We start from the raw sequence: 27,180 nt of genomic DNA, 5'->3' as shown, positions 1-27,180 counted from the left end.
ATTCTGAAATATATTTTTGGAGTGGAATTTCCCTTTCAGTACTGCTACACACATGATTTATACAATTTTACCAATAATGTATGTATTTGTCACCAGCTCATTGGGGTCCCTATGAGTATTAAGGAGTGGGATTTAAAACTCCCTTTAGAGCAAATATGTACACAACAACATAAGCCACCACCAGGCAGGCAGTGAGCCCTTTGGCCTGTGGCTCCTGGCCCCTCTGGTACCGTCTACTATGGTAATGGGTCTAGTTTTCAGGCTGATTGGCAGGTCTCCTGGTGTGTGTGTGATGGGGGTCGTGCTGAGCCCGCCCCATAGAGAGGCCCTCCCCTGCCTGCAGTCATGCACCTCCCACTGAGTCCCCAAACTTGTGCTCCCTCTGATTGACTCACCCAGGGCCCAGGCAGGCAGACACCACAGCCCCTGACTGCAGGATAGGAGTTAGGAGTCCTAACAAGACAGAGCATGATTGGGACAACCCCACTGAGTCACACAGTCACTGACTACCAACCACCTACAGTTAGTTCAGTCTGTGACAGACAGACAGATGACCGACAGACAGACAGACATTTGGAAAATGTTTTACTTTTATTTCTCAAAATGAGTAATTGTCATTCTAACAAGGCCAAGCAGTGTGGTAAAAATATATTATAATACCTTTCTATACCATCAAAGGACTTCTTCATGTAATTTATCCTTGAGCTGTCATTGTTATTTCACATTTTTGCATCAGTATTGGAATTGGCTTATGACTGAATAACAGAATATTACATTCAACAATGGGCCTATTCAAAATCTTTCTCTGCATGCATGGAATCTTTGTGTTCATCTAATATTGCGTTTGCTGTTCAAAAGAGTGGAATACAAAAACACATTTAAACCCCTAGCCTTGGGTGGTTTGGTGAACATCTCCTTCCTCAACCCCCTTTCTGTGGCTTCATAATGTGAACGTGTAAATCGGGGCTAAAAGGACATTCTGCAGAGCTGTAACATATCCGCTCAGTTGTCATCAGCCAGCATCATAATTCTCATGTTGTCATGGTAGTTTAGGGCGAGGGAGGAGAGGATAGGGGGAGGATGGTTAGAGAATGCAGGTCACTTTCCAAACAGAGACCTTGTTGTGAAGGGCCGATAAGGCTCTGTGTGTAGGCTTTAACCTGATGATGAATCACCTGCTTATCTGGCTCAGTCCAGAGAGGATGGTACAGGATCCAGGCAGCCCGCCCAGCCGCCCATCAGAGACAGGAAGAGGAGAATGGCTCACCCTCAGCTCACAGTACAGCACAGGGCTGGGACGGAGACGTTATCAACCATCAGCCCTACTGACATCATATCCTGTCATTCATACATCTTTATATACAGTTATAGAGAGCTAAGTGCCATACATCTATATTCATATTTCATCTATACATCAAACACCCATACATGTTTACAGCTCAGGTATGACTGCTGGCTCAGACAGGGATATTATCATGTATTTACTATGAGCTTCACTCAAACAATTAATATACAATGAGTGTACAAAGCATTGTTAACACCTGTTCTTTCCATGACACAGACTGACCAGGTGAATCCAGGTGAAAGCTATGATTCCTTATTGTAAAATCCACTTCAATCAGTGTAGATGAAGGGGAGGAGACAGGTTAAAGAAGGATTTTTAAGCCTTGAGACAATTGAGACATGGATTGCTTTGATTATTTGCTACTTTTTTTTAATATATATTTTTTTACTTAGCAGGTATTTTTCTTAATGGCATTGTTGGTTAAGGGCATGTAAGTAAGGTCTACACCTGTTGTATTCGGCGCATGTGACAAATACAATTTGATTTGATTTGTATGTGTGTCATTCAGAGGGTGAATAGGCAAGACAAAATATTGAAGTGCCTTTGAACGTGGTATGGTAGTAGGTGCCAGGCACACACCGGTTTGAGTGTGTCATGAACTGCAACGCTGCTGGGTTTTTCAACAGTTTCCCATGTGAATCAAGAATGGTCCACCACTCAAAGGACATCCAGTCAACTTAACACAACTGTGGGAAGCATTGGAGTGGGCATGTGGAAAGCATTCGACACCTTATAGAGTCCATGCCCGACGGATTGAAGCTGTTCTGAGGGCAAAAGCAGGGTGCAACTCAATATTCGGAAGGTGTTCCTGATGTTGAAATGGTCTGGTGTGAAAGGGAAGGGACTAACACTAACACTGAGAGGACTGATATACAGCAGTACTTCCTATTGTTTCACTTAGCACCAGGAGCCGTCCATCTTACATGTAGCCTGCAGTACAACTATTGAGGATCTGACCTCAGGTGAATCCTCTGTGTCCTGTTAATTATCCCCTTCCTCTGTGTCCTGTTAATCATCCCCTTCCTCTGTTCATGTTAATCATCCCCTTCCTCTGTGTCCTGTTAATCATCCCCTTCCTCTGTTCATGTTAATCATCCCCTTCCTCTGTTCATGTTAATCATCCCCTTCCTCTGTTCATGTTAATCATCCCCTTCCTCTGTTCATGTTAATCATCCCCTTCCTCTGTTCATGTTAATCATCCCGTTCCTCTGTGTCCTGTTAATCATTCCCTTCCTCTGTTCATGTTAATCATCCCCTTCCTCTGTGTCCTGTTAATCATCCCCTTCCTCTGTTCATGTTAATCATCCCCTTCCTCTGTGTCCTGTTAATCATCCCCTTCCTCTGTTCATGGTAATCATCCCCTTCCTCTGTGTCCTGTTAATCATCCCCTTCCTCTGTTCATGTTAATCATCCCCTACCTCTGTTCATGTTAATCATCCCCTTCCTCTGTTCATGTTAATCATCCCCTTCCTCTGTTCATGTTAATCATCCCCTTCCTCTGTTCATGTTAATCATTCCCTTCCTCTGTTCATGTTAATCATCCCCTCCCTCTGTTCATGTTAATCATCCCCTTCCTCTGTTCATGTTAATCATTCCCTTCCTCTGTTCATGTTAATCATCCCCTCCCTCTGTTCATGTTAATCATCCCCTTCCTCGGTGTCCTGTTAATCATCCCCTTCCTCTGTTCATGTTAATCATCCCCTTCCTCGGTGTCCTGTTAATCATCCCCTTCCTCTGTTCATGTTAATCATCCCCTTCCTCTGTGTCCTGTTAATCATCCCGTTCCTCTGTGTCCTGTTAATCATCCCCTTCCTCTGTTCATGTTAATCATCCCCTTCCTCTGTGTCCTGTTAATCATTCCCTTCCTCTGTTCATGTTAATCATCCCCTTCCTCTGTTCATGTTAATCATCCCCTTCCTCTGTTCATGTTAATCATCCCCTTCCTCTGTGTCCTGTTAATCATCCCCTTCCTCTGTTCATGTTAATCATCCCCTTCCTCTGTGTCCTGTTAATCATCCCCTTCCTCTGTGTCCTGTTAATCATCCCCTTCCTCTGTTCATGTTAATCATCCCCTTCCTCTGTGTCCTGTTAATCATCCCCTTCCTCTGTGTCCTGTTAATCATTCCCTTCCTCTGTTCATGTTAATCACCACCTTCCTCTGTTCATGTTAATCATCCCCTTCCTCTGTTCATGTTAATCATCCCCTTCCTCTGTGTCCTGTTAATCATCCCCTTCCTCTGTTCATGTTAATCATCCCCTTCCTCTGTGTCCTGTTAATCATCCCCTTCCTCTGTTCATGTTAATCATCCCCTTCCTCTGTTCATGTTAATCATTCCCTTCCTCTGTTCATGTTAATCATCCCCTTCCTCTGTGTCCTGTTAATCATCCCCTTCCTCTGTTCATGGTAATCATCTCCTTCCTCTGTTCATGTTAATCATCCCCTTCCTCTGTTCATGTTAATCATCCCCTTCCTCTGTGTCCTGTTAATCATCCCCTTCCTCTGTGTCCTGTTAATCATCCCCTTCCTCTGTTCATGTTAATCACCACCTTCCTCTGTTCATGTTAATCATCCCCTTCCTCTGTTCATGTTAATCATCCCCTTCCTCTGTTCATGTTAATCATCCCCTTCCTCTGTTCATGTTAATCATCCCCTTCCTCTGTGTCCTGTTAATCATCCCCTTCCTCTGTGTCCTGTTAATCATCCCCTTCCTCTGTTCATGTTAATCACCACCTTCCTCTGTTCATGTTAATCATCCCCTTCCTCTGTTCATGTTAATCATCCCCTTCCTCGGTGTCCTGTTAATCATCCCCTTCCTCTGTTCATGTGAATCATCCCCTTCCTCTGTTCATGTGAATCATCCCCTTCCTCTGTTCATGTGATTCATCCCCTTCCTCTGTTCATGTTAATCATCCCCTTCCTCTGTTCATGTTAATCATCCCCTTCCTCTCTTCATGTTAATCATCCCCTTCCTGTGTTCATGTGAATTATCCCCTTCTCTGTTCATCTGAATCATCCCCTTCTCCTGTGTCTTGTGAATCATCCCCTTCCTGTGTTCATTTTAATCATCCCTGCCCTCTGTTCATGTTAATCATCCCCCTTCCTGTGTTCATGTTAATCATCCCCTTCCCCTGTTCATGTTAATCATTCCCTTCCTCTGTTCATGTTAATCATCCCCTTCCTCTGGTCCTGTCAATCATCCCCTTCCTCTGTTCATGTTAATCATCCCCTTCCTCTGTTCATGTGAATCATCCCCTTCCTCTGTGTCCTGTGAATCATCCCCTTCCTGTGTTCATGTTAATCATCCCCTGCCTCTGTGTCCTGTGAATCATCCCCTTCCTGTGTTCATGTTAATCATCCCCTGCCTCTGTTCATGTTATTCATCCCGTTCCTCTGTTCATGGTAATCATCCCCTTCTTCTGTTCATGGTAATCATCCCCTTCCTCTGTTCATGTTAATCATCCCCTTCCTCTGTTCATGTTAATCATCCCCTTCCTCTGGTCCTGTCAATCATCCCCTTCCCTCTGTTCATGGTAATCATCCCCTTCCTCTGTTCATGTTAATCATCCCCTTCTTCTGTTCATGTGAATCATCCCCTTCCTCTGTTCATGTGAATCACCCCCTTCCTCTGTTCATGTTAATCATCCCCTTCTTCTGTTCATGTGAATCATCCCCTTCCTCTGTTCATGTTAATCATCCCCTTCCTCTGTGTCCTGAGAATCATCCCCTTCCTGTGTTCATGTTAATCATCCCCTGCCTCTGTTCATGGTAATCATCCCCTTCCTCTGTTCATGTTAATCATCCCCTTCCTCTGTTCATGTGCTTGGCAGGCAGGGTTACAGTGGGGTGTAGAGCTAGGATAGGAATCAACTATCTGTATCAGTGGAGATGTTTTTGACGTCTTTCTCCATCACAGCTGGACCAATGTATCTTAAAGTTGGCTATTCTGAGGCTGTGTAGAGTGTGTGTGTGTATGTGTGTGTGTGTGTGCGCGTGTTTGTCCATGCGTCCGTGCGCGCCTCTACTCTGCTCCGCTCTAATGGCAGCTGGCATGGGGCCAGCATCATAGTAGAGGTAATTAGAATCCAGGGGTTTACAGAAGGAGCAACGATCCCCCCGATCTCACTATTAACAAATCTGTTAACAAACCTTACCGCCACTCTTCCCTACGGATCCCTACCCAGCCACTGAGATGGTTGGAAAGCAGAGTAAAAACAGAGGTCTTACCATGCACAGCAAACAGCAGAAGGACAGAGGGCTAACTAATGCAGATATCTGGTGTGGACTTGGTAATGTTCGAGACTGAGAAAATGGACAGGGGGATTGAAGACAAGATGCAAAGTGAAAAGACCTGGGGAAAGAGAGCTGGGCCGGTTGCGGCTCAGTTCAAATCATTACTGTGATTTGCTCCAGGGTGACTCAATAGTGTTTGGGATGCAGCACGTTCTCTGTCTTTAATCCACAGAATTACTATAAGAGAGAAGAGACCAGGAAGTACAAGGCTGTTCACAGACGACTTTGAACCAGGAGTCGGAAGAGAGAATGTGTTCCATTCACTGACTAACAAAAATTAAGTAATGCACAGTTTCTGTGTAACCTTGAACTGCCCTCTAAATAGAACCAGACAAAGTAGCAGCATAAAACCTCATTATTACATAAAATATTATGGAAGCCTCTCTCAATTATGTTACGCTATTGCTCAATTTTGATGGAAATGATTCCTTAGGATAAAGCAGTGCCTATAGAAGCAGCTTTTCAAATTCGACCTACAGCTCATAGAAAGAGAGAATCGTCCTGCATGCAGGGATAGTATTCAGGGTAAAGTGTGAAGAATGCCCAGTGTCTGCTCCTGCATTTGCAATGGCGTTTGAATAGCATACCACAAGGGACATTAGGTTAGAATAAACTTTGTCTCACTAGAGAAAGAGAGAGAGATTTAAAGCTCCCACCTCATCTTTCTTCTCTGGCTGACTCGGACCTTTGTTTTAATCGTCTCCAGGAGCTCTATGGAGTGATTGTGTTCTTCTTCAGTGGGCCAGCTTCTCTCTGGTTCCCCCTCCTACATTACAATCCCACCTTTGTATTCACGCCTCAGATCCCCTCCCCTATTGTTCTGCTTTATAACTCTGGGAAACCAGCATCACTCAACTATATTAGCTGGAGCCTACTACTGTCTCTGAGATCGCTTCTCTGAGCCATATTAAAGACTCCCCAGACAAAACTGTCTGTCAAGTTAAACCAAGCTTTAATAAGTAGAGGGATGTGTAACTGTATTCAAATAGGGGCTTGTGTATCTACGCTGACAAAGAGAGACGAGCTATCAAGAAAGACAAACTACAACGTTTTGCATGAAGAGGGGGAGGTGGGGACAGGTTCCATTGGCATTGATTCATTCTCATTGTGTCGTGAAACGTCATATTATTGAAATGGTCTTTAAAAGAGCTTAAGCCTCGTCTAAGTAAAACACTGCAGGTGGCAGGGATATTGGGGGATGTTGGCAGCTGTAATTCAATTGAATACTATTCAACCTTTAAAGTATTTTATCCGTATCATACACCTACACATAACACAGTATAGAATGTCCAGCTCAACTGGGAGGACCAAGCTTTCGTTCATTGGATCCGTGTAGATCAGAGCACGCTATCTTGAACATGATTAATTCATGAAAAGAGAAATCGTGTTATCACATTTTATTTTCCAGTTGTTTATTCAGAGAATGTGTGCACCGCAACGTTAATAGGGATATCATACTGTTAGTTCACACAGAGACAGCGGCATAGCACAGAGGCTATTGCATTCCTGAGGAGCATTCTCACTGGTAACATAGAGGGAATTGAAGTGGAGCTCCCTGCTTCATCGACGTCACCTAGTTTCACAGCTTGGGAAAAAAGATACAATTACTTTTTTCATTACATACAGTAGAAAGTGACATTGCTTCTCTCTGACTTGGTTTCTTACACTCTGCCTCTTTGGTTAGCCATCAATCAGCTTGAAGAAATGGAAATCTAGTTAAACCAGCCTTTCAAAACCAGAGGAGGGCTGCTGAAGGATATCACACAGACAGTGCAATCCTCATTTAATAAAGGAGAGAGGGAAAGAGAGAGAGAGGAACACAGCAACCTTGGTTGTCATCTCCTGAACATGTTGTTGCCTGCTGTTGCTCTCGGTCTAAATGAAAACTGGCATATTTATATTTATTTTAAATTAACATGATTGTGGGCCTGCCAGTGTCAGGAGGATTTTATTTACATACCAATTATCACATTTACGAACCGCCTTTTCTACTGATTAATATAATTGCCATATACACAAGCATGCATACGAGAGAGAGGGAGAGGAAGACGGAAGAGGATGGGGCCGTTTTGAGACTGCCGTGAAATTCATGTGTCTGCTAAAAGAGAAAGCTGATTGCCTTGCCTTTGCAGGGGGAAAAAAGCATAACTTTAAGTAAGTCCTCCATGTTAAACTGTTACCTCCAGGCCATAGGGATTTCTCACCTTTCCAATTACTATTTGAGCTGGAAAGCACAATATTTCCCAACCTTTCTGGTTCTTCCTCACACGAGAGGGCCAGGGCTCGATCGGCTGTTACTTGGAGGTGGCTCGCAGGCATACTCACATTTCTGACAGAAAGAGGAGAAGAGAGAATAGGAGGCTCTCTGCTCGAGTGTGGTGGAGGGGGAACGGGCTGGCTGTCGCGCTGAAGCCCTATTAATAAAATGACTCTGTAATGGGCAGTTCCCTGCAGCCTGGCACAGGAACAGAGAGAGGGATTGATGGACGGGGCCTAGTCTAGTTCTCCCTCCTTGCATTCTTAGCTAACTGTATGGACTATTCCTCTCATACTTAGCTAACTGTATGGACTATTCCTCTCATACTTAGCTAACTGTATGGACTATTCCTGTCATTCTTAGCTAACTGTATGGACTATTCCTGTCATTCTTAGCTAACTGTATGGACTATTCCTCTCATTCTTAGCTAACTGTATGGACTATTCCTCTCATACTTAGCTAACTGTATGGACTATTCCTGTCATTCTTAGCTAACTGTATGGACTATTCCTGTCATTCTTAGCTAACTGTATGGACTATTCCTCTCATTCTTAGCTAACTGTATGGACTATTCCTCTCATTCTTAGCTAACTGTATGGACTATTCCTGTCATTCTTAGCTAACTGTATGGACTATTCCTCTCATACTTAGCTAACTGTATGGACTATTCCTCTCATTCTTAGCTAACTGTATGGACTATTCCTCTCATACTTAGCTAACTGTATGGACTATTCCTGTCATTCTTAGCTAACTGTATGGACTATTCCTCTCATTCTTAGCTAACTGTATGGACTATTCCTCTCATACTTAGCTAACTGTATGGACTATTCCTCTCATACTTAGCTAACTGTATGGACTATTCCTGTCATTCTTAGCTAACTGTATGGACTATTCCTGTCATTCTTAGCTAACTGTATGGACTATTCCTCTCATTCTTAGCTAACTGTATGGACTATTCCTCTCATACTTAGCTAACTGTATGGACTATTCCTGTCATTCTTAGCTAACTGTATGGACTATTCCTGTCATTCTTAGCTAACTGTATGGACTATTCCTCTCATTCTTAGCTAACTGTATGGACTATTCCTCTCATTCTTAGCTAACTGTATGGACTATTCCTGTCATTCTTAGCTAACTGTATGGACTATTCCTCTCATACTTAGCTAACTGTATGGACTATTCCTCTCATTCTTAGCTAACTGTATGGACTATTCCTCTCATACTTAGCTAACTGTATGGACTATTCCTGTCATTCTTAGCTAACTGTATGGACTATTCCTCTCATTCTTAGCTAACTGTATGGACTATTCCTCTCATACTTAGCTAACTGTATGGACTATTCCTCTCATACTTAGCTAACTGTATGGACTATTCCTCTCATTCTTAGCTAACTGTATGGACTATTCCTCTCATTCTTAGCTAACTGTATGGACTATTCCTGTCATTCTTAGCTAACTGTATGAACTATTCCTGTCATTCTTAGCTAACTGTAAGGACTATTCCTCTCATACTTAGCTAACTGTATGGACTATTCCTGTCATTCTTAGCTAACTGTATGGACTATTCCTGTCATTCTTAGCTAACTGTATGGACTATTCCTGTCATTCTTAGCTAACTGTATGGACTATTCCTGTCATTCTTAGCTAACTGTAAGGACTACTCCTCTCCCAACCCAAGGCCAGCCACCATCACACAAGTCTGAATGAGACAGGGCTAGGCTTGAGGAGGACAGTGAAGACAATTCTCCATCATAGTAGTAATTCAGCCTGCCTTACTGTTCTCTGTGTCAGTCCATTGGTCATACTCACCCTTCTGTGACTCCCTCTCTAATTGTGCATATTTGTCGTGCTGATGGCTTTGCTCGGTGCTGCAGGAGGATCTGTTGAGTCCATCGCCGTGGCGTTCGGTGGCGTTATATGACACACAAAGGTCCCTGTTAGAATATGCATCAGTTCGCTTCACCATAGCGACCTCTTTGGATACTGAGTGGGGGACCTCATGAATATTTAATTCAGACAGATTTGAGGAATTTTCTTCCTCAAGTGTTTTTCTCGAGCCATTTTGTTAATGTCAACATGAAAAAAAGTTACAGACATAGCCTTAGTGTTGACATATAGCCTATATTGTATAATTATATACTGTATGATTCTGGTTGAATAATTAAGGTTGACTGAATATTTTAGGCTGTCTTATCTATCCTTTGTCTAAGTAATACAGCTCATTACTTAGCCCTCTCCAGTCCACTATCACTCATTAGGCAATTCATTGTCCCTTTGATGAAAGCACAGCTTTATATGCACCTGATCCACGTTTGGCTTGCTCACAACACTCAGTTTTAGCATTATAAAGGAATATCATGCTTATATCATGCTTTTTCCAAGATGTCGTAGCAGTCGGAAGTCTGTTTTGTTTGTCTTGTCCCGTCCCGTGTATATATCATTTTTCTTCATATATATTTCGTATATATTTTTTTTCCATCTACGGACTGAACATACTCTCCTGCAACCCGCCTCATCCAATGTGGTATGGATCTGCTATTTTTTATACTTTAGAACCGGAAGCCCCCTTCAGCAGCTAGCCAGTTAACTAGCTACTAGCTAGGAGTCAGTTAGCCACTGCTAGCGGTCATCATCGTTAACTTGGACATCTGCCAGCCTCAGGCCGGTCAATTCCTGCCAGTCTGCACAGCGCGATATCAACCCAGAGCATATCGGACTGCTTTTTCTCTACCACATCTCCGGATTCCTACCGCAAGCTCTGAACCTTTACTCCAGATCATCGCAGCTGCTATCCAAGTGGCTACTTCTGGCTAACGTCTCTGTCCCGAAGCAAACACCAGTTAGCCTAGAGCTAGCTTCGAGCTAGGCCCATCTCCCGGCTAACCGAAGAGATCCATCAGACAATTCCTGGGCTTCAATACCTCTTTTGCTAATTGGCCTGGACCCTTTGCTGCTGACATGGAGCCCCGCCGATCCATTATGACTGGTCTGCCGACGTAACCGTCCGAGGGGGTTTCAACAGGCTCATCCGTTGCGACGTTCCCCTGAGGCCCATCTACTAGCCTGCTAGCCCTGGCCTGCTAGCTGTCTGAATGCCTCCAGCTCGCCTAGCAACTCATTGGACCCTATGATCACTCATTGGACCCTATGATCACTGCATGTGTGGGGGGTGGAACACAAGATCTAGCAAAGGCATATTGAGCAGGACTGGAGGCTCTACAGTGAAATAAGACAAAAATCACTAACCAAAACAGCAGTAGTAGACATTAGCAGTGGCTAATGTCAATATGTCTTGTCTACTGCTGTTTTGGTTAGTGATTTTTGTCTTATTTCACTGTAGAGCCTCCAGTCCTGCTCAATATGCCTTTGCTAGATCTTGTGTTCCACCCCCCACACATGCAGTGACCTCACCTGGCTTAAATGGTACCTCTAGAGACAAAACCTCTCTCATCGTCACTCAATTCCTAGGCTTACTTCCACTGTACACACATCCTACCATACTCTTGTCTGTACATTATGCCTTATTCTTCCGCGCCCAGAAATCTGCTCCTTTTACTCTCTGTTCCGAACGCACTAGACAACCAGTTCTTTTTTCCTTTAGCCGTACTCTCATCCTTCTGTTCCTCTGGTGATGTAGAGGTTAACCCAGGCCCTGCAGTCCCCAGCATCACTCCCATTCCCCAGGCGCTCTCATTTGTTGACTTCTGTAACCGTAAAAGCCTTGGTTTCATGCATGTTAACATTAGAAGCCTCCTCCCTAAGTTTGTTTTATTCACTGCTTTAGCACACTCCGCCAACTCGGATGTCCTAGCCGTGTCTGAATCCTGGCTTAGGAAGGCCACCAAATATCCTGAATTTTCCATCCCCAACTATAACATTTTCCGACAAGATAGAACTGCCAAAGGGGGCGGAGTTGCAATCTACTGCAGAGATAGCCTGCAGAGTTTTGTCATACTATCCATGTCTGTGCCCAAACAATTTGAGTTTCTACTTTTAAAAATGCACCTTTTCAGAAACAAGTCTCTAACCGTTGCTGCTTATTATAGACCCCCTTCAGCCCCCAGCTTTGCCCTGGACACCATATGTGAATTGATCGCCCCCCATCTATCTTCAGAATTCGTACTGTTAGGTGACCTAAACTGGGACATGCTTAACACCCCGGCTGTCCTACTAGATGCCCTCAATCTCACACAAATTATCAAGGAACCTACCAGGTACAACCCTAAATCCGTAACCATGGGCACCCTCTTAGATATCTTCCTGGCCAACTTGCCCTCTAAATACACCTCTGCTGTCTTCAACCAGGACCTCAGCGATCACTGCCTCATTGCCTGCGTGCGTAATGGGTCCGCGGTCAAACAACCACCCCTCATCACTGTCAAAAGCTCCCTAAAACACTTCAGCGAGCAGGCCTTTCTAATTGACCTTGGAATGGATATTGACCTCATCCCGTCAGTAGAGGATGCCTGGTTGCTCTTTAAAAGTGCTTTCCTCTCCTTTTTAAATAAGCATGCCCCATTCAGAAAATGTAGAACTAAGAACAGATATAGCCCTTGGTTCACTCCAGACTTGACTGCCCTTGACCAACACAAAAACATCCTGTGGCGTTCTGCATTAGCATCCAATAGCCCCGGCAATATGCAACTTTCAGGGAAGTCAGGAACCAATATACTCAGTCAGTTAGCAAAGCTAAGGCTAGCTTTTTCAAACAGAAATGTGCTTCCTGTAGCACTAATTCCAAAAAGCTTTGGGACACTGTAAAGTCCATGGAGAATAAGAGGACCTCCTCCCATCTGCCCACTGCACTGAGGCTAGGAAACACTGTCATCACCCGCTTCTCCTTCACCCAAATCCAGACAGCTGATGTTCTGAAAGAGCTGCAAATTCTGGATCCCTACAAATCAGCTGGGCTATACAATCTGGACCCTCTCTTTCTAAAATTATCCGCCGAAATTGTTGCAACCCCTATTACTAGCCTATTCAACCTCTCTTTCGTATCGTCTGAGATCCCCAAAGATTGGAAAGCTGCCGCTGTCATCCCCCTCTTCAAAGGGGGAGACACTCTAGACCCAAACTGTTATAGACCTATATCCATCCTGCCCTGCATTTCTAAAATCTTCGAAAGTCAAGTTAACAAACAGATCACCGACCATTTCAAATCCCACCGTACCTTCTCCACTATGCTATCTGGTTTCCAAGCTGGTCATGGGTGCACCTCAGCCACGCTCAAGGTCCTAAACGATATCATAACCACCATCGATAAAAGACAGTACTGTGCAACCGTCTTCATTGACCTGGCCAAGGCTTTCGACTCTGTCAATCACTGCATTCTTATCGGCAGACTCAACAGCCTTGGCTTCTCAAATGACTGCCTCGCCTGGTTCGCCAACTACTTCTCAGACAGAGTTCAGTGGGTCAAATCAGTGGGTCTGTTATCCGGACCTCTGGCAGTCTCTATGGGGGTTCCACAGGGTTCAATTCTTGGGCCGACTCTTTTGTCTGTATACATCAATGATTTCGCTCTTGCTGCTGGTGATTCTCTGATCCACCTCTACACAGACGACACCGTTCTGTATACTTCTGTCCCTTCTTTGGACACTGTGTTAACAAACCTCCAAATGAGCTTCAATGCCATACAACTCTCCTTCCATGGCCTCCAACTGCTCTTAAATGCAAGTAAAACTAAATGCATGCTCTTCAACCGATCGCTGCCAGCACCTGCCTGCCTGTCTAGCATCACTACTCTGGACGGTTCTGACTTATATATGTGGACAACTACAAATACCTATGTGTCTGGTTGGACTGTAAACTCTCCTTCTAGACTCACATTAAGCATCTCCAATCCAAAATGAAATCTAGAATCGGCTTCCTATTTCGCAACAAAGCCTCCTTCAGTCATGCTGCCAAACATACCCTCGGAAAACTGACTATCCTTCCGATCCTCGACTTCGGCGATGTCATTTACAAAATAGCCTCCAACCCTCTACTCAAGAAATTGGATGCAGTCTATCACATGCCATCCGTTTTGTCACCAAAGCCCCATATACTACCCACCACTGCGACTTGTATGCTCTCGTTGGCTGGCCCTGACTACATATCCGTCGCCAAACCCACTGGCTCCAGATCATCTATAAGTCTTTGCTCGGTAAAGCCCCACCTTATCTCAGCTCACTGGTCACCGTAGCACGCGCTCCAGCAGGTATATTGCACTGGTCATCCCCAAAGCCAACACTTACTTTGGCCGCCTTTCCTTCCAGTTCTCTGCTACCAATGACTGGAACGAATTGCAAAAATCACTGAAGCTGGAGTCTTATATCTCCCTCTCTAACTTTAAGCGTCAGCTTACCGATCACTGTACCTGTACACAGCCAATCTGTAAATACCACACCCGACTACCTCATCCCCATATTATTACTTACCCTCTTGCTCTTTTGCACCCCAGTATCTCTACTTGCACAACATCATCTGCACATCTAGCACTCCAGTATTAATGGTAAAATGTAATTATATTTGCCTCTATGGCCTATTTATTGCCTACCTCCCTACTCTTCTACATTTGTACATAGATTTTTCTATTTTTATTTTCTATTGTGTTATTGACTACGTTTGTTTATGTGTAACTCTGTGTTGTTGTTTTTGTCGCACTGCTTTGCTTTATCTTGGCCAGGTCACAGTTGTAAATGAGAACTTGTTCTCAACTGGACTAACTCGTTAAATAAAGGTGAAGTAAAACATAAAATGAAATATAGATATATGACAGATACACCGATGTGTGTCATCATGACCAGGTAAGTGTGAATGGGGTTGAGGTGTGGGTCAATGGACTACAGTGAGGTGAAAGGGGTTGAGATGAGGGACAATAGACTGCAGTGAGGTGAAAGGAGTTGAGATGAGGGACAATAGACTACAGTGAGGTGAAAGGGGTTGAGATGAGGGACAATGGACTACAGTGAGGTGAAAGGGGTTGAGATGAGGGTAAATGGACTGCAGTGAGGTGAAAGGGGTTGAGGTGTGGGTCAATGGACTGCAGTGAGGTGAAAGGAGTCGAGATGAGGGACAATAGACTACAGTGAGGTGAAAGGAGTCGAGATGAGGGACAATAGACTGCAGTGAGGTGAAAGGAGTTGAGATGAGGGACAATAGACTGCAGTGAGGTGAAAGGAGTTGAGATGAGGGACAATAGACTACAGTGAGGTGAAAGGAGTCGAGATGAGGGACAATAGACTACAGTGAGGTGAAAGGGGTTGAGGTGTGGGTCAATGGACTGCAGTGAGGTGAAAGGGGTCGAGATGAGGGACAATAGACTGCAGTGAGGTGGAAAGGGGTTGAGGTGTGGGACAATAGACTGCAGTGAGGTGAAAGGGGTTGAGGTGTGGGACAATAGACTGCAGTGAGGTGAAAGGAGTCGAGATGAGGGACAATAGACTACAGTGAGGTGAAATGGGTTGAGATGAAGGACAATAGACTACAGTGAGGTGAAAGGGGTTGAGATGAGGGACAATAGACTACAGTGAGGTGAAAGGAGTCGAGATGAGGGACAATAGACTACAGTGAGGTGAAAGGAGTCGAGATGAGGGACAATAGACTGCAGTGAGGTGAAAGGAGTCGAGATGAGGGACAATAGACTACAGTGAGGTGAAATGGGTTGAGATGAGGGACAATAGACTACAGTGAGGTGAAAGGAGTCGAGATGAGGGACAATAGACTACAGTGAGGTGAAAGGAGTTGAGATGAGGGACAATAGACTGCAGTGAGGTGAAAGGAGTCGAGATGAGGGACAATTGACTACAGTGAGGTGAAAGGGGTTGAGATGAGGGACAATAGACTACAGTGAGGTGAAAGGGATTGAGATGAGGGACAATAGACTACAGTGAGGTGAAAGGGATTGAGATGAGGGACAATAGACTACAGTGGGGTGAAAGGTGTCGAGATGAGGGACAATAGACTACAGGGATGTGACAGGAGTCGAGATGAGGGACATTAGACTACAGTGAGGTGAAAGGGGTCGAGGTGTGGGACAATGGACTACGGTGAGGGTCAGCTAAGCTGCAGGTCATTTACCATCACTCTTTTCACCGAGGAGAATTGATCCCATGAAGTGATGCTTTCTAGTACGTGAGAGTTTCCACCCACCAACACAGACTAGTAGACAGTAAGTCAAGATGGGAGCAGAGCAAGTATGGAACATTAGTGTCTGAAGCCTCGTTTGAAGGGCTGCCTCCCAGCCTGAGGGGGTCAGGAAGTTTCTAGCAGCACTGGTTCAGGTCCCTGGTGTAGCCTTGCATACCAGTAGTTCTGTGTGGGTTGGACGCACCATGACCACTCCTACTCTAGTGTCTGCTCTGCTCTGTTCAGGGACACAGTGGGCGGCTTTGCTGCCTGAGTGGAGTAAAGTTATGTTGGTCTGCTCTCCTGTTCCCGTTGACACGACCAAATGCCTGGTTGCTATGAGACAACCCTGCTGTCTTCATGGTGTCCCTGTACTAAAGGGGAGGGGGGTGTGTCAGACATGTTGTGTGGCTCTGTCACCTCCCTCACTGCTGTTTAATTACAACGGTTTCCTGGAAGTTAAGTTTGGCCTGCTGCTCCTTGTTATAGCCCTATTACTAAAACCACTGGAGTGTACATGTTGCACAAAAGCTGAAAGACAATGATATATATTTTCTCTGTAAAATAAATAATTGAGAGGATTGTCATTAGTTTGTCCATTGTCAGTGAAGCAGCTATCGCCGCTTTGTTAATTTAGAGCAATGTAAAATAATGTAATTAGAAAGAAGACCCATAGTCCGTCAACGTCATTGACAGCGTGTTCAGTTATCTTCCCTCCGTGACCCTTGTGTGACCCAGAGCATCAGTAGTCTGCACTCTGCCTGCCCCTCATGACTAATAAAACACAGCAATCTCATGATTCCCTCCAGGCTTTGCCTTTCCCTCTCTTTTCTCTGGCCTGACTGGGCATTGACGTAGACCAGAAGGGATTCAAAATAGTCACATAAAAATAATTTCCCTATTGTGTTGCAACAGAGACTTCAGTGTGTTCCAGTCCCAGTGGATGTGAACTATGGTGGTGTTAGTCCCAGATCCCAGGGAAACCTCTGATGCCTCGCTGTTGTGTGCTGAATGGAAATAATAGGGGGATTGCTGCTGATCTAAACTGCTGTCATAGTGCATTTCCTTAGCTCTTAAATCTCCCCCTATCGCTGCCGCTTTTTCAGCCCAAAAACGCTACATGTCTCTTTCCTTATTGATGCTTCTGTTCTCTGATAAATAATTCAAACAGCAGCCCATTTGAATTCCTGACCGACTGGGCGTTTCTGTCATGTTTGTCTTATGTATGGATTTGGTTGATTTATTGGCCCGGGTGGAAAGGTTGTCCAGGAGTGGACGTTTAGCATCATATTATCTGACAGAAACAGGATTAGCCTTCCCCCAGGGGTCCTGGGATCTAAACAAGGGTTTGATTACCTTCCCTTTGTGTTTTTCCTGCTTTGACTGCAAATCTCCTCCACCTGAGTCAATCTGCATTCTCATACACTCTCAACCCGCCTTGTCCTCAGGTTCAACCTCTGCAGGTATTTAGTAAATCACCCTAGCTAGCACAAGCTCGATATCCAACTTAGATACAAGCTGGTAACGGTTTATGTTCTGCTTGGTGGGAAGTGACGGTGTCACTGGCTGTACGTGTTTCACCTGGCCTGCACTGCCTCATTCTAACTGGCTGCCATGTAGTCGTTAGCGCAACAGCCATGTGTGTACGCTCTCCTGTAAAGTGTGTTTGTGTAGCGGTAACTCTCCTGTAAAGTGTGTTTGTGTAGCGGTAACTCAATGAACGCATTTTGTCATGAGCTTTATTTATTAACGGTGAACTGATTTTGCTCCTTGGTCCCAGATTTTGCTTCTTGGCCCCAAGAAAGAGCGTGGTGCTCTTTCTTGGTGGACACAAAGCCAGAGGACTGCAGTGCTCCAGTCTATAGCTAACGTACCACACACTGAAGAAATAGACTGGGGCTCTTTTCTTCATTGTCACAAAAGGCCAGCCACTCCGCTGGAGTCCCCACTCCCCTTTTACATAGTGATAAGACAGCCATTATCCTCTGAACCTTTCTTTGCACCCAGCCAGGAGAAAGGAAAGAGTGAGAGAAGGGAGGAGGATGGTAGAGAGAGAGAAAGAGAGAGATTTCTCCTTCCCTAGAGTGAGACTGGGCTTCACCTCTGTGTGGAGGGGTTTTGTGTGAGCAGTGAAGAGGTCCTTAACCTTCTATCAGATGGAGCCACAGAGTTGTGCTCTGCCTGAATGGCTGCATTGAAAAGCCCTGAAGCAGAGGAGATGCTTCTATAGACTTGGGGAGAGGAGAGAGAGAGAATGCAACGAGCGTCGGTCGGGCCGCTGGAGTGTGACCCTCTCATGATGTGCACGCACTGTGAAACACTCCATCACCGCTGAACTTGTGTCCTGCGTTGAATAGGCTGCCTGACAAACCTGTCCTCCCACTGAGGTGTCATAATAACAGACAGACAGACACACGGATATCTTAACATCACTGAATGTGGGAGGCCTATAATACACAGCATTGATGGCCTATAGGCCAAATTATTTACAAAGATGTGTTAGTGTTGCCACTGGCCATTTGTACTAGACATTATATGTCAGCCTCAGGGAAACATACTACTATTTACCACTGTACAGTAAGCTGTATTCTTCATCAGAAATGTGTTCTAGGGAATTGGATGACTATAGGTGTGAAAAGAGGAAATCCTAGAGGACATATATCATCCAGTTGTCTTTTTTTCCCCCCCGGCCGTATAAGCAGGTGGTTTAGGTCCATGTCCATTCGGAGGTGGTTATAGTACAGCAACACTGGCAGGTGTGTGGTAGAGCTCTAGAGTAGACTGGTGCCTACATCCTGTGGCAGGGTGGCAGCGTTGCAGTAGTGTGGCTGCAGCAGTGTGGCATGGCCTGGCAGAGCTCCTCTTTATCCAGTCAGACAGTTCTATCAGATCCACCTGTTCCTGTCTCTTCACATCACCTCCCTCACTCCCCATGGTCCTCCTCTACCAGCCAGCCCTGAACTCACCACCCACCGGACCATACCGCACTGCCTCCCCAGGACCCAGCCTGCTCCTCTCCACACCACTCGTTACCTAGCGACCGTAACCAGGGAATGTGTGGTGCACAGTGACATTGAGATACCTTATCTCCCCCTCTGTGGTTTTGTCTGGTGCAGTTTTTTTTCTCCTCCAATTTTTTTCCCCATCTCGCTTTTTTATTGTTCTCTCAACGAGAAACCACAATGAAAATGAGTGGGCCTAAATCTGTTTTTAAGCACTTCTTCTGAATTATAGGGAACAGATTTCTGTTTTACAATCTGTCGTGAGATGTGTGAGAATAAACATTTGCCGTCTGTGTCTCTCTGTGAGGCTTTATTGACCAGCATGATGAGAGTTAATATCATTATGGATCATGTTGCTGCCTGGTGGCAGAGCAGAGGAGGCTGGGGTTGGTTGGTGCAGTGAGGTGTCTCTGCCTGGTTGGCTCTAACTGTCTATGGTTCCATAAGGAAGACTGTCCATTGTCCCCCATTGAAGGATACACACTATTTGCCCTCTTTTACTTGTCAGCATCTTTGCATCTTTTCCACACTACAGAGGCCATCACCGTTGTATTTCTTGTCCATGTCTCTCCTTTCTGCCTTTAGACTAATGTCTGTTTTCCTCTTTGGTCTTTCAGGTAGAAGACGCCATGCTCATGTTTGATAAAACTACAAACAGACATAGAGGTAAGTCCACCATCCATATATTACCCTCCCCTGTGTTTTTCTTTTATGTGTATTCATGTGACAGAAAATAGTACATTTCTGTGGCACTTTCCCTTGTAAACAACACAAGGGTGATTCATTTCACATGGTGCCAGCTTGTTACAGTGCTTATCCAAGCACTGGAAAACATCCTTTAAAAATCAATATAGTGGTATTTAAAACCTTCGACCTGGATGAGGTGTGACTGATGTTATAGGTGGTGGTGGGTGTTGTGTAGGAACAAAATTGGGCTCTTCCTCTCTGGGTGTCTGTAGGGGGTTATGGAGCCAGCCGAGGGTGCTGCCTACCTGCTGCCTGGCTCTAGTGCTACCGGTCGCTGCGCTGGGAGATAATAGCAGAGATAAGGCCCAGGAGCAGTGCTGTCTTTATCTCTCTCTTATCTGCTCTTTATCTGGGATTAGGGGGAGGCTTCTCTAAGGCAGAGGACTTTCCAAAGACAGACTGTCTCCCTTTCCTTCCCTGAATTACAATAGCACCACCAGACACTGTGCCCTGTATATAGCCTCGTTATGATTATGTACATTACTTGTGTTACTTTTTGATTGATTATATTTTTTTTGTTGCTTTTGTTTATTTAGTTAATATTATATTAACTCTATTTCTTGAACTGCATTGTTGGTTAAGGGCTTGTGAGTAAGCATTTCACGGTAAGGTCTACTACACCTGTTCTATTCGGCGCATGTGACAAATAAAATGTGATCTGATTTGATTTTGACCTCCACAGCGCCAGCCAGGACCACTAACCACTAACCAACAGCAGGCTAAAAGACACTAAAACATCTAATATAGTCTACAGCTGATAGACAGACAGACATAGTGCCTCTGTTATTGTTCCTGTGGTCCACAGTGATGTGTAGCAATGCTGATGTGATGATAGTATGGAAACTATAAAGGCCACAGTAGTGCAGCCATGGAGGGGGCGCGTGCTTAGTAAGGTGCTACAGTGGGTAGTGTATACGGCCCAGTACATCACTTGGGCCAAGCTCCCTGCCGTCCAGGACCTCTATAGCAAGGTATGTCAGAGGAAGCCCTAAAAATTGTCAAAGACTCCAGCCACCTAAATCAAAGACTGTTCTCTCTGCTACCGTACGGCAAGCGGTTCCGGACAGCGGTACCGGACCAAAAGGCTCATGAACAGCTTCTACTCCCGAGCCAGCAGACTGCTGAACAGTTAATCAAATGGCTACCATGACTATTTGCATTGACCCCCTTTTTTTTGCACTGACTCTCTTGTATTTGTATTTATTATAGATCCCCATTAGTTCCTGCTAAGGCAACAGCAACTCTTTATGTGGTCCAGCAAAATTATACAATATTTAAAATATTTCAATACATTCACAACAGATTTCATAACAAATGAAGTGTGTATTCTCAGGCCGCTACTCTACTACCACATATCTACAACATAAAATCCATGTGTACGTGTGTATAGTGCGTATGTTATCATGTGTGTGTGTGTGTGTATGTGTGTGTCTCTTCATAGTCCCTGCTGTACCCTAAGGTCTATTTTTTTCTGTTTTATAAATCTGATTCTACTGCTTGCATAAGTTACTTGACGTGGAATAGAGTTGCATGTAGTCATGTCTCTATGTAGTGCTGTGCGCCTCCCATAGTCTGTTCTAGATTTGGGGACTGGTGACATGTCTTGTGGGGTATGCATGGGTGTCCGAGCTGTGTGCTAGTAGTTTTAACAGACAGCTCGGTGCATTCAACATGTCAATACTTCTCACAAATACAAGTAGTGATGCAGTCAATCTCTCCTCTACTTAGAGCCAGGAGAGATTGACATGCATATTATTAATGTTAGCCCTCTGTGTACGTTTATTATAGACCTCTCCCCATCTTAGTTATGGTTGTATCATTATGTTTTGACCATGACAGTTTACAATCCAGGGTTACTCCAAGCAGTTTAGTCTCCTCAATTTCCACATTATTCATTACAATATTTAGTTGAGGTTTAGGGTTTAGTGAATGATTTTAGTTTTTGAAATATGTAGGACTAATTTATTTCTTATCACCCATTCTGAAACTAACTGCAGCTCTTTGTTAAGTGTTGCAGTGATTTCACTTGCTGTGGTAGCTGATGTGTATTGTGTTGAATCATCAGCATACAGTACATAGACACATAGGCTTTACTCAAAGCCAGGGACAGGTCATTAGTAAAGATTTTAAAAAGTAAGGGGCCTAGACAGCTGCCCTGGGGAATGTCTGACTTTATCTGTATTATGTTGGAGAGGCTTCCAATAAAGAATACCCTCTGTGTTCTGTTAGACGGTATCTCTCGATCCACAATATAGCAGGTTATATAGCCATAACACATACGTTATGATCGATAATGTGAAAAGCTGCACTGAAGTCTAACAAAACAGCTCCCACACTCTTTTTATTATCAATTTCTCTAAGCCAATCATCATTAATTTGTGTAAGTGCCGTACATGTTGAATGCCCCTCCCTAAAAGCATGCTGAACATTTTGCTTACTGTTAAATAGCATTGTATATGGTCCAACAATTTTTTCCAAAACTTAACTAACATGCTTACCACACCACTCGCGTCGCGAGTGCGAGCGTTACAAAAAAATGGACACATACATTTTATTCAATCATTGCACCCACACTGCTCGCGCTCGCCAACGAGCGTCTGCATTGCAAGGAGCTAAAATAGAAGTTGCTTCTATTTGTGGCGCAGAACGCGCTGCAAGTCCTGCCCCTCCCATCTCCTCATTGGCTTTTAGAAGCATATGCCCATCTCCTCATTGGTTATACCCACGTGGGTGATTGAAAGATGAATGGAGGTCGGTTTTGGTAATACACCTTATGAAAGTTAGTTGCCAATCGCCATATAAAGTCCAAAGAAGAAAAGGCCTGGAAGGAGGAGAGATGACTAGAAACGATTCGGTTGACCTTTTTTATGTGTGAATTAATTGTCGGAGTAGAGGACCTTCTGCATTTCAGGTAAAATGACAACTCAACATTTATATCCCAGGTCAAATGACCTAGCAACAGCAAGCTAGCTATCTAAATAGGACAAATTAGCTAGCAACTGCAAGCTAGATACATTTCCATAAATGTTTAATGCTTTTTGACCTGTCCCCAAATTAATATAATTGGTTCAGAGTTTGTCGTGATCGCGTTTGGTGTGGGGGGACAAAATCAATTTGCGCACACGGATGCACGCGCACACCCGGTTTAGGCATAGTGTAAGGGTTGGTAACAGGCTGATTGGTCAGCTGTTTGAGCCAGGAAAGGGTGCTTTGCTATTCTTGGGTAGTGGAATGACTTTAGTTTCCCTCCAGGCCTGAGGGCACACATTTTCCTGTGCGCTTAGATTGAAGAGATGAACCGGCTCTATGCACACTCACTAGACTCTACCCACACACACATACTACACTGACACTCCAACACACACACACACACACACACACACACACACACACACACACACACACACACACACACACACACACACACACACACACACACACACACACACACACACACGCTCACACACACTACATACGCTCACACACACACTTTCACACTCTTTCACACTCTATGCTGCTGTTACTCTGTTTATTATCTATCCTGATTGCCTAGTCACTTTTACCCCTACCTACATGTACATATTACCTCAACTACCTGAACTACTTCGTACCCCTGCACATTGACTCGGTACAGGTACTCCTTGTAAATAGTCTCGTAATTGTTATTTTGTGTTTATTAAAATGTTTGTCTTACTTTTTAACTCTGAATTGTTGGGAAAGGGCTAGTAAGTAAGCATTTCACAGTAGTCAACACCTGTAGTGACAAATAACATTTGATTTGATTTGAACCAGGTCAGTTAGCTATCCCTCCACCCGTTACGGTAGCCTGCTAGGCTGCTACTTGTTAGAATATCCCTCCCTACTCTCCTCCTCTCCTCTTCTCTCCTCTGCTCTTAGAGGGAAGTGTGTGTCCTGCAGCTGCTGACAGGCATTTCCTGTCCTCCTCATATACACAACACTGAGCCCAGACACTTCCCCTCTGTCTCTCACACTAGCCAGCTTCTCTCACTAACACTATCTCCTCAGCATTGGACCAGACCTCGCTGTGGAAGTGTTGCCCAATCGCGTAAGCAGATGTAGAGCTTTACTAAGGATCGAGCAACTCATGTGATGCGTAAATGTTGTATAGATTTTTTTGTGCTAGTCTGTGTGTGTGTTTCGTACATTTGTGTGTGTGTGCGTTTTCATGCATGTATGCCAGTGTGCGTTTACCCAGGTTGTTGTTGTAAATGAGAATGTGTTCTCAGTCAACTTACCTGGTAAAATAAGGGTTAAATAAATGACTAAATGTGCATGCATAAACATGTGTGTGTGTAAACGTGTGTGTGTGTTGCCTGCTGTCAATGTGTCTGGTAAAGCGCCTCTCAGTGAGCAGAATGTAAACTAGTGAAAGTGCTGTATGGGTTTGAGTGAATTGTGATGTTTAGTGTCAGAAACCATTGTGAGGTCTGCTTTGAGATGACGAGTTGCTGCTTTTCACTCCTCTCTCTCTCTCTCTCTCTGACTGCATTGCACTTCTGCTCTGTCTGTGTGTGTCTGTGAAGGAGATAGGGATGGGAGCCGAGCTGCTCTCAGTCAGTGTGTTACGTGTTTGCCTTTGAGCTGCCAAATGCCCTTCAAATGAAGACAGTGATGGATAAACACCCGGCCTGGCCATTTTTCTGATTCAGAACAAAACAATAGTGAGAGACTTCCTTTGTCTTACTACCATTTGTGACCGACTGCCTTGATTCTGTCTCTTATGTAGCAAAATTTGAAATTGTGTTTTTTACATTGGATAAAAGCAGAGACACAGAGCTACAAAATGATATACTGCATTTGAGGAACAATGGGAAAGTAATTATGCTTTGAAAGTTGATAAACTTGTAACCTCATTTTTGAGAAAATGGCCTTTTAATATTTTGGTACGTACTGGAGAGCTCTTCTTTGTCTACACCCATTCAGCATCGTTCACACCCCCTTAAGCTTTAGCCCCACCCATCTCTTTAAGGGTTGATCCTAGCGTTCTGTCCTAACAACAGCAGTCAAGCACCCAAGCTAACTGGCTAACATTGGCTAGCTTGCTAGCTATTTCCAGACACAAATGGGAGAACAGCTCACTGACCATTTTACTCGCCCTAGCAGAGCTGGTTAGGCTGTTTTTATGTTATCCAGAGCGTTGGTGACTGCAACTGTGCTGCTGGCAACAATTTATGCTTTTTTTCCAACGTTTAGTTACACCGGCCATATTCAACGCGTGTTGAGCGTTCGTAAATTTGTCAGTTATTCTGTGCTTTGGCACACTCAGATGAGAGTGCTCTGAAATCGGAGTAGATAGCCAGAGAGAATTTACCAGCTAAGTCTATCAACAGTTGTCGCAGTAACATTCTATTGAAATGGATACTTGCATAGTGGAGTCTTTTCTTAAGACATGTAGCTAGATACGTAAACAATGAACCATAATCCCAACTCATGACGTTACTACCCTGCATGAATCTGCAGGTACCGAACCAACCAGGTTCAATGTTAGCTAGCTATAAGATCATACAATAATAAGATCATACATGTAACGTTAGCTAGCGAGCCAGCCAGCTAACGTTAGCTAGCTAGCTAAGAGTACACTTTAACTTGAAATGAAAACAACTTTCTGTCAAAATTTGAAATGTGTAATATCTGAAAATGTAGCTAGCTAGACTATCTTACCCGTACTCTGCAATCGGAGTAGATTTTTTATTTTATTTAACCTTTATTTAACTAGGTAAGTCAGTTAAGAACAAATTCCTTTTTACAATGACAGCCTACCCAGGCCAAACCTGAACGATGCTGGGACAATTGTGCGCCGCACTATGGGACTCCCAATCTCGGCCGAATGTGATACAGCCTGGATAGCCAGAGCAAATTTACCAGCAACGTCTATCAACCATTGTCACAATGACTTTCAATTAAAATGGATACTTGCATAGTGGAGCCTTTTGTTAAGACCTGTATCTAGCTAGCTAAACAATGAACCATCATCCCAACTCATGATGTTACTACCCTGCATGAATCTGCAGGTAGCTAACCAACTAGGTTCAATGTTAGCTAGCTAACATTAAGCTATAACTAGCAAAGCAAATGGCTCTGAGGTACGAATAATAAGATCATACACGTAACGTTAGCTAGCGAGCCAGCCAGCTAACGTTAGCTAGCTAGCTAACAGTACACTTTAACTTAATGAAAACTACTTTCTGTCAAAATTAAAACGTGTAATATCTGAAAATGTAGCTAGCTAGACTATCTTACCTATATACATCATGGATGAACGCTTCTCCCTGTCACGGATGCCATGGTTGCCCTTAGTTTGAAGATGTAATCCAGAGACAGGTGTTTTCCTTAGCTATCATGCTCTAATTCCACTGATTTCAAAACCCGGTCCTCCAGAAAGTAGAGAGCAACACTTATGCAGTTCTACTATGCGATACATTTAAAAAAAAAAGCTGCGTTAGACAGGATTACCTACACATACTGACCAGCTCAAATAGACAGAAGCGTGCTATGTGGCAGACCTATCCAAACTCATCTCTCGGCATGGCCAGCCCACTCAATATCTCAGCCAATCATGGCTCGCTTCTGTGGCTAAACCAACTAGGCTCGTAATTTAACCATTTTATTCGTATTTACAGATGGCATACAAGTCTGTTATTAAGGCACATGTAAGTTCACATGTTCCAGAAGGCATTTCTGCCAAAAACGAAAAATGTACGTTCAAATGGCTCTGACCCGCAACATACGCATAGTTTCCTGAAACTAGTCACATTTTCAGTTTCTCACCACAGTAACTTGACAGGTAGACTGACATCATCGTAAGTATAGAGAAAATAACTATCTGAGAGGGTAGAGAGAATCCAATATTTCATGGTGGCTCTTGACAGGCGATGTACAGTGATATTGAGGGCAATGTGTGAAGGCATATCCCAGCTATCACATAACGTTCTGAGAAACATATGTTTCCTAGAGCTTGGTGAGAGCATCGTTGTCTTATGGTTATTTTGCATACAACCTTCACACAACTTTCTGGGAATGGTGCAGGATAGTTGCTTGGCTTTGGAACATTCTCAGCACATTTAAGGAACTTTACAAAAAAACATGATTTTCTTGGTGTTTCATTACTTTAACACGTGTCAAACTCATTCCATGGAGGGCAGAGTGTCTGTGCTTTTTATTGTCCTCCCTTGTACTTGATTGATGAATGAGGGTCACTGATTAGTAAGGAACTCCCCTCACCTGGTTGTCTAGGTCTTAATTGAAAGGAAAAAACTAAAACCAGCAGACAATAAGCCCTCCATGGAATGAGTTTGACACCCCTGCTTTAACAGAATTGTTCCTAAAGGTTTTCTAATTTCAAATTTGTTCATGTTTTAGAAACATTTTCTAACTGGTTTGACATTGGGAATGTTCTCAAATAGTTCAGA

At 44.1% G+C, this 27,180-nt stretch overlaps 1 protein-coding gene across 14 annotated transcripts in view; it reads left to right on the top strand.

Moving 5' to 3' along the window:
• msi2h (RNA-binding protein Musashi homolog 2) overlaps positions 1 to 27,180 on the top strand; it is a 360,285-nt gene that overhangs the window by 158,799 nt on the left and 174,306 nt on the right. For all 14 annotated transcript variants that reach the window (XM_014137427.3, XM_014137419.3, XM_014137431.3 and 11 more), the window contains 1 exon segment: positions 19,621 to 19,669. In XM_014137427.3, coding sequence (XP_013992902.1) covers positions 19,621 to 19,669 — 49 coding nt within the window.

Source organism: Salmo salar, chromosome 13, assembly GCF_965601325.2.
Source record: "Salmo salar chromosome 13, fSalSal1, whole genome shotgun sequence".
Classification (NCBI taxonomy): domain Eukaryota; kingdom Metazoa; phylum Chordata; class Actinopteri; order Salmoniformes; family Salmonidae; genus Salmo; species Salmo salar.
Note: the sequence above shows the minus strand (reverse complement) of the source record. Positions and strands in the feature narration are given on the sequence as shown.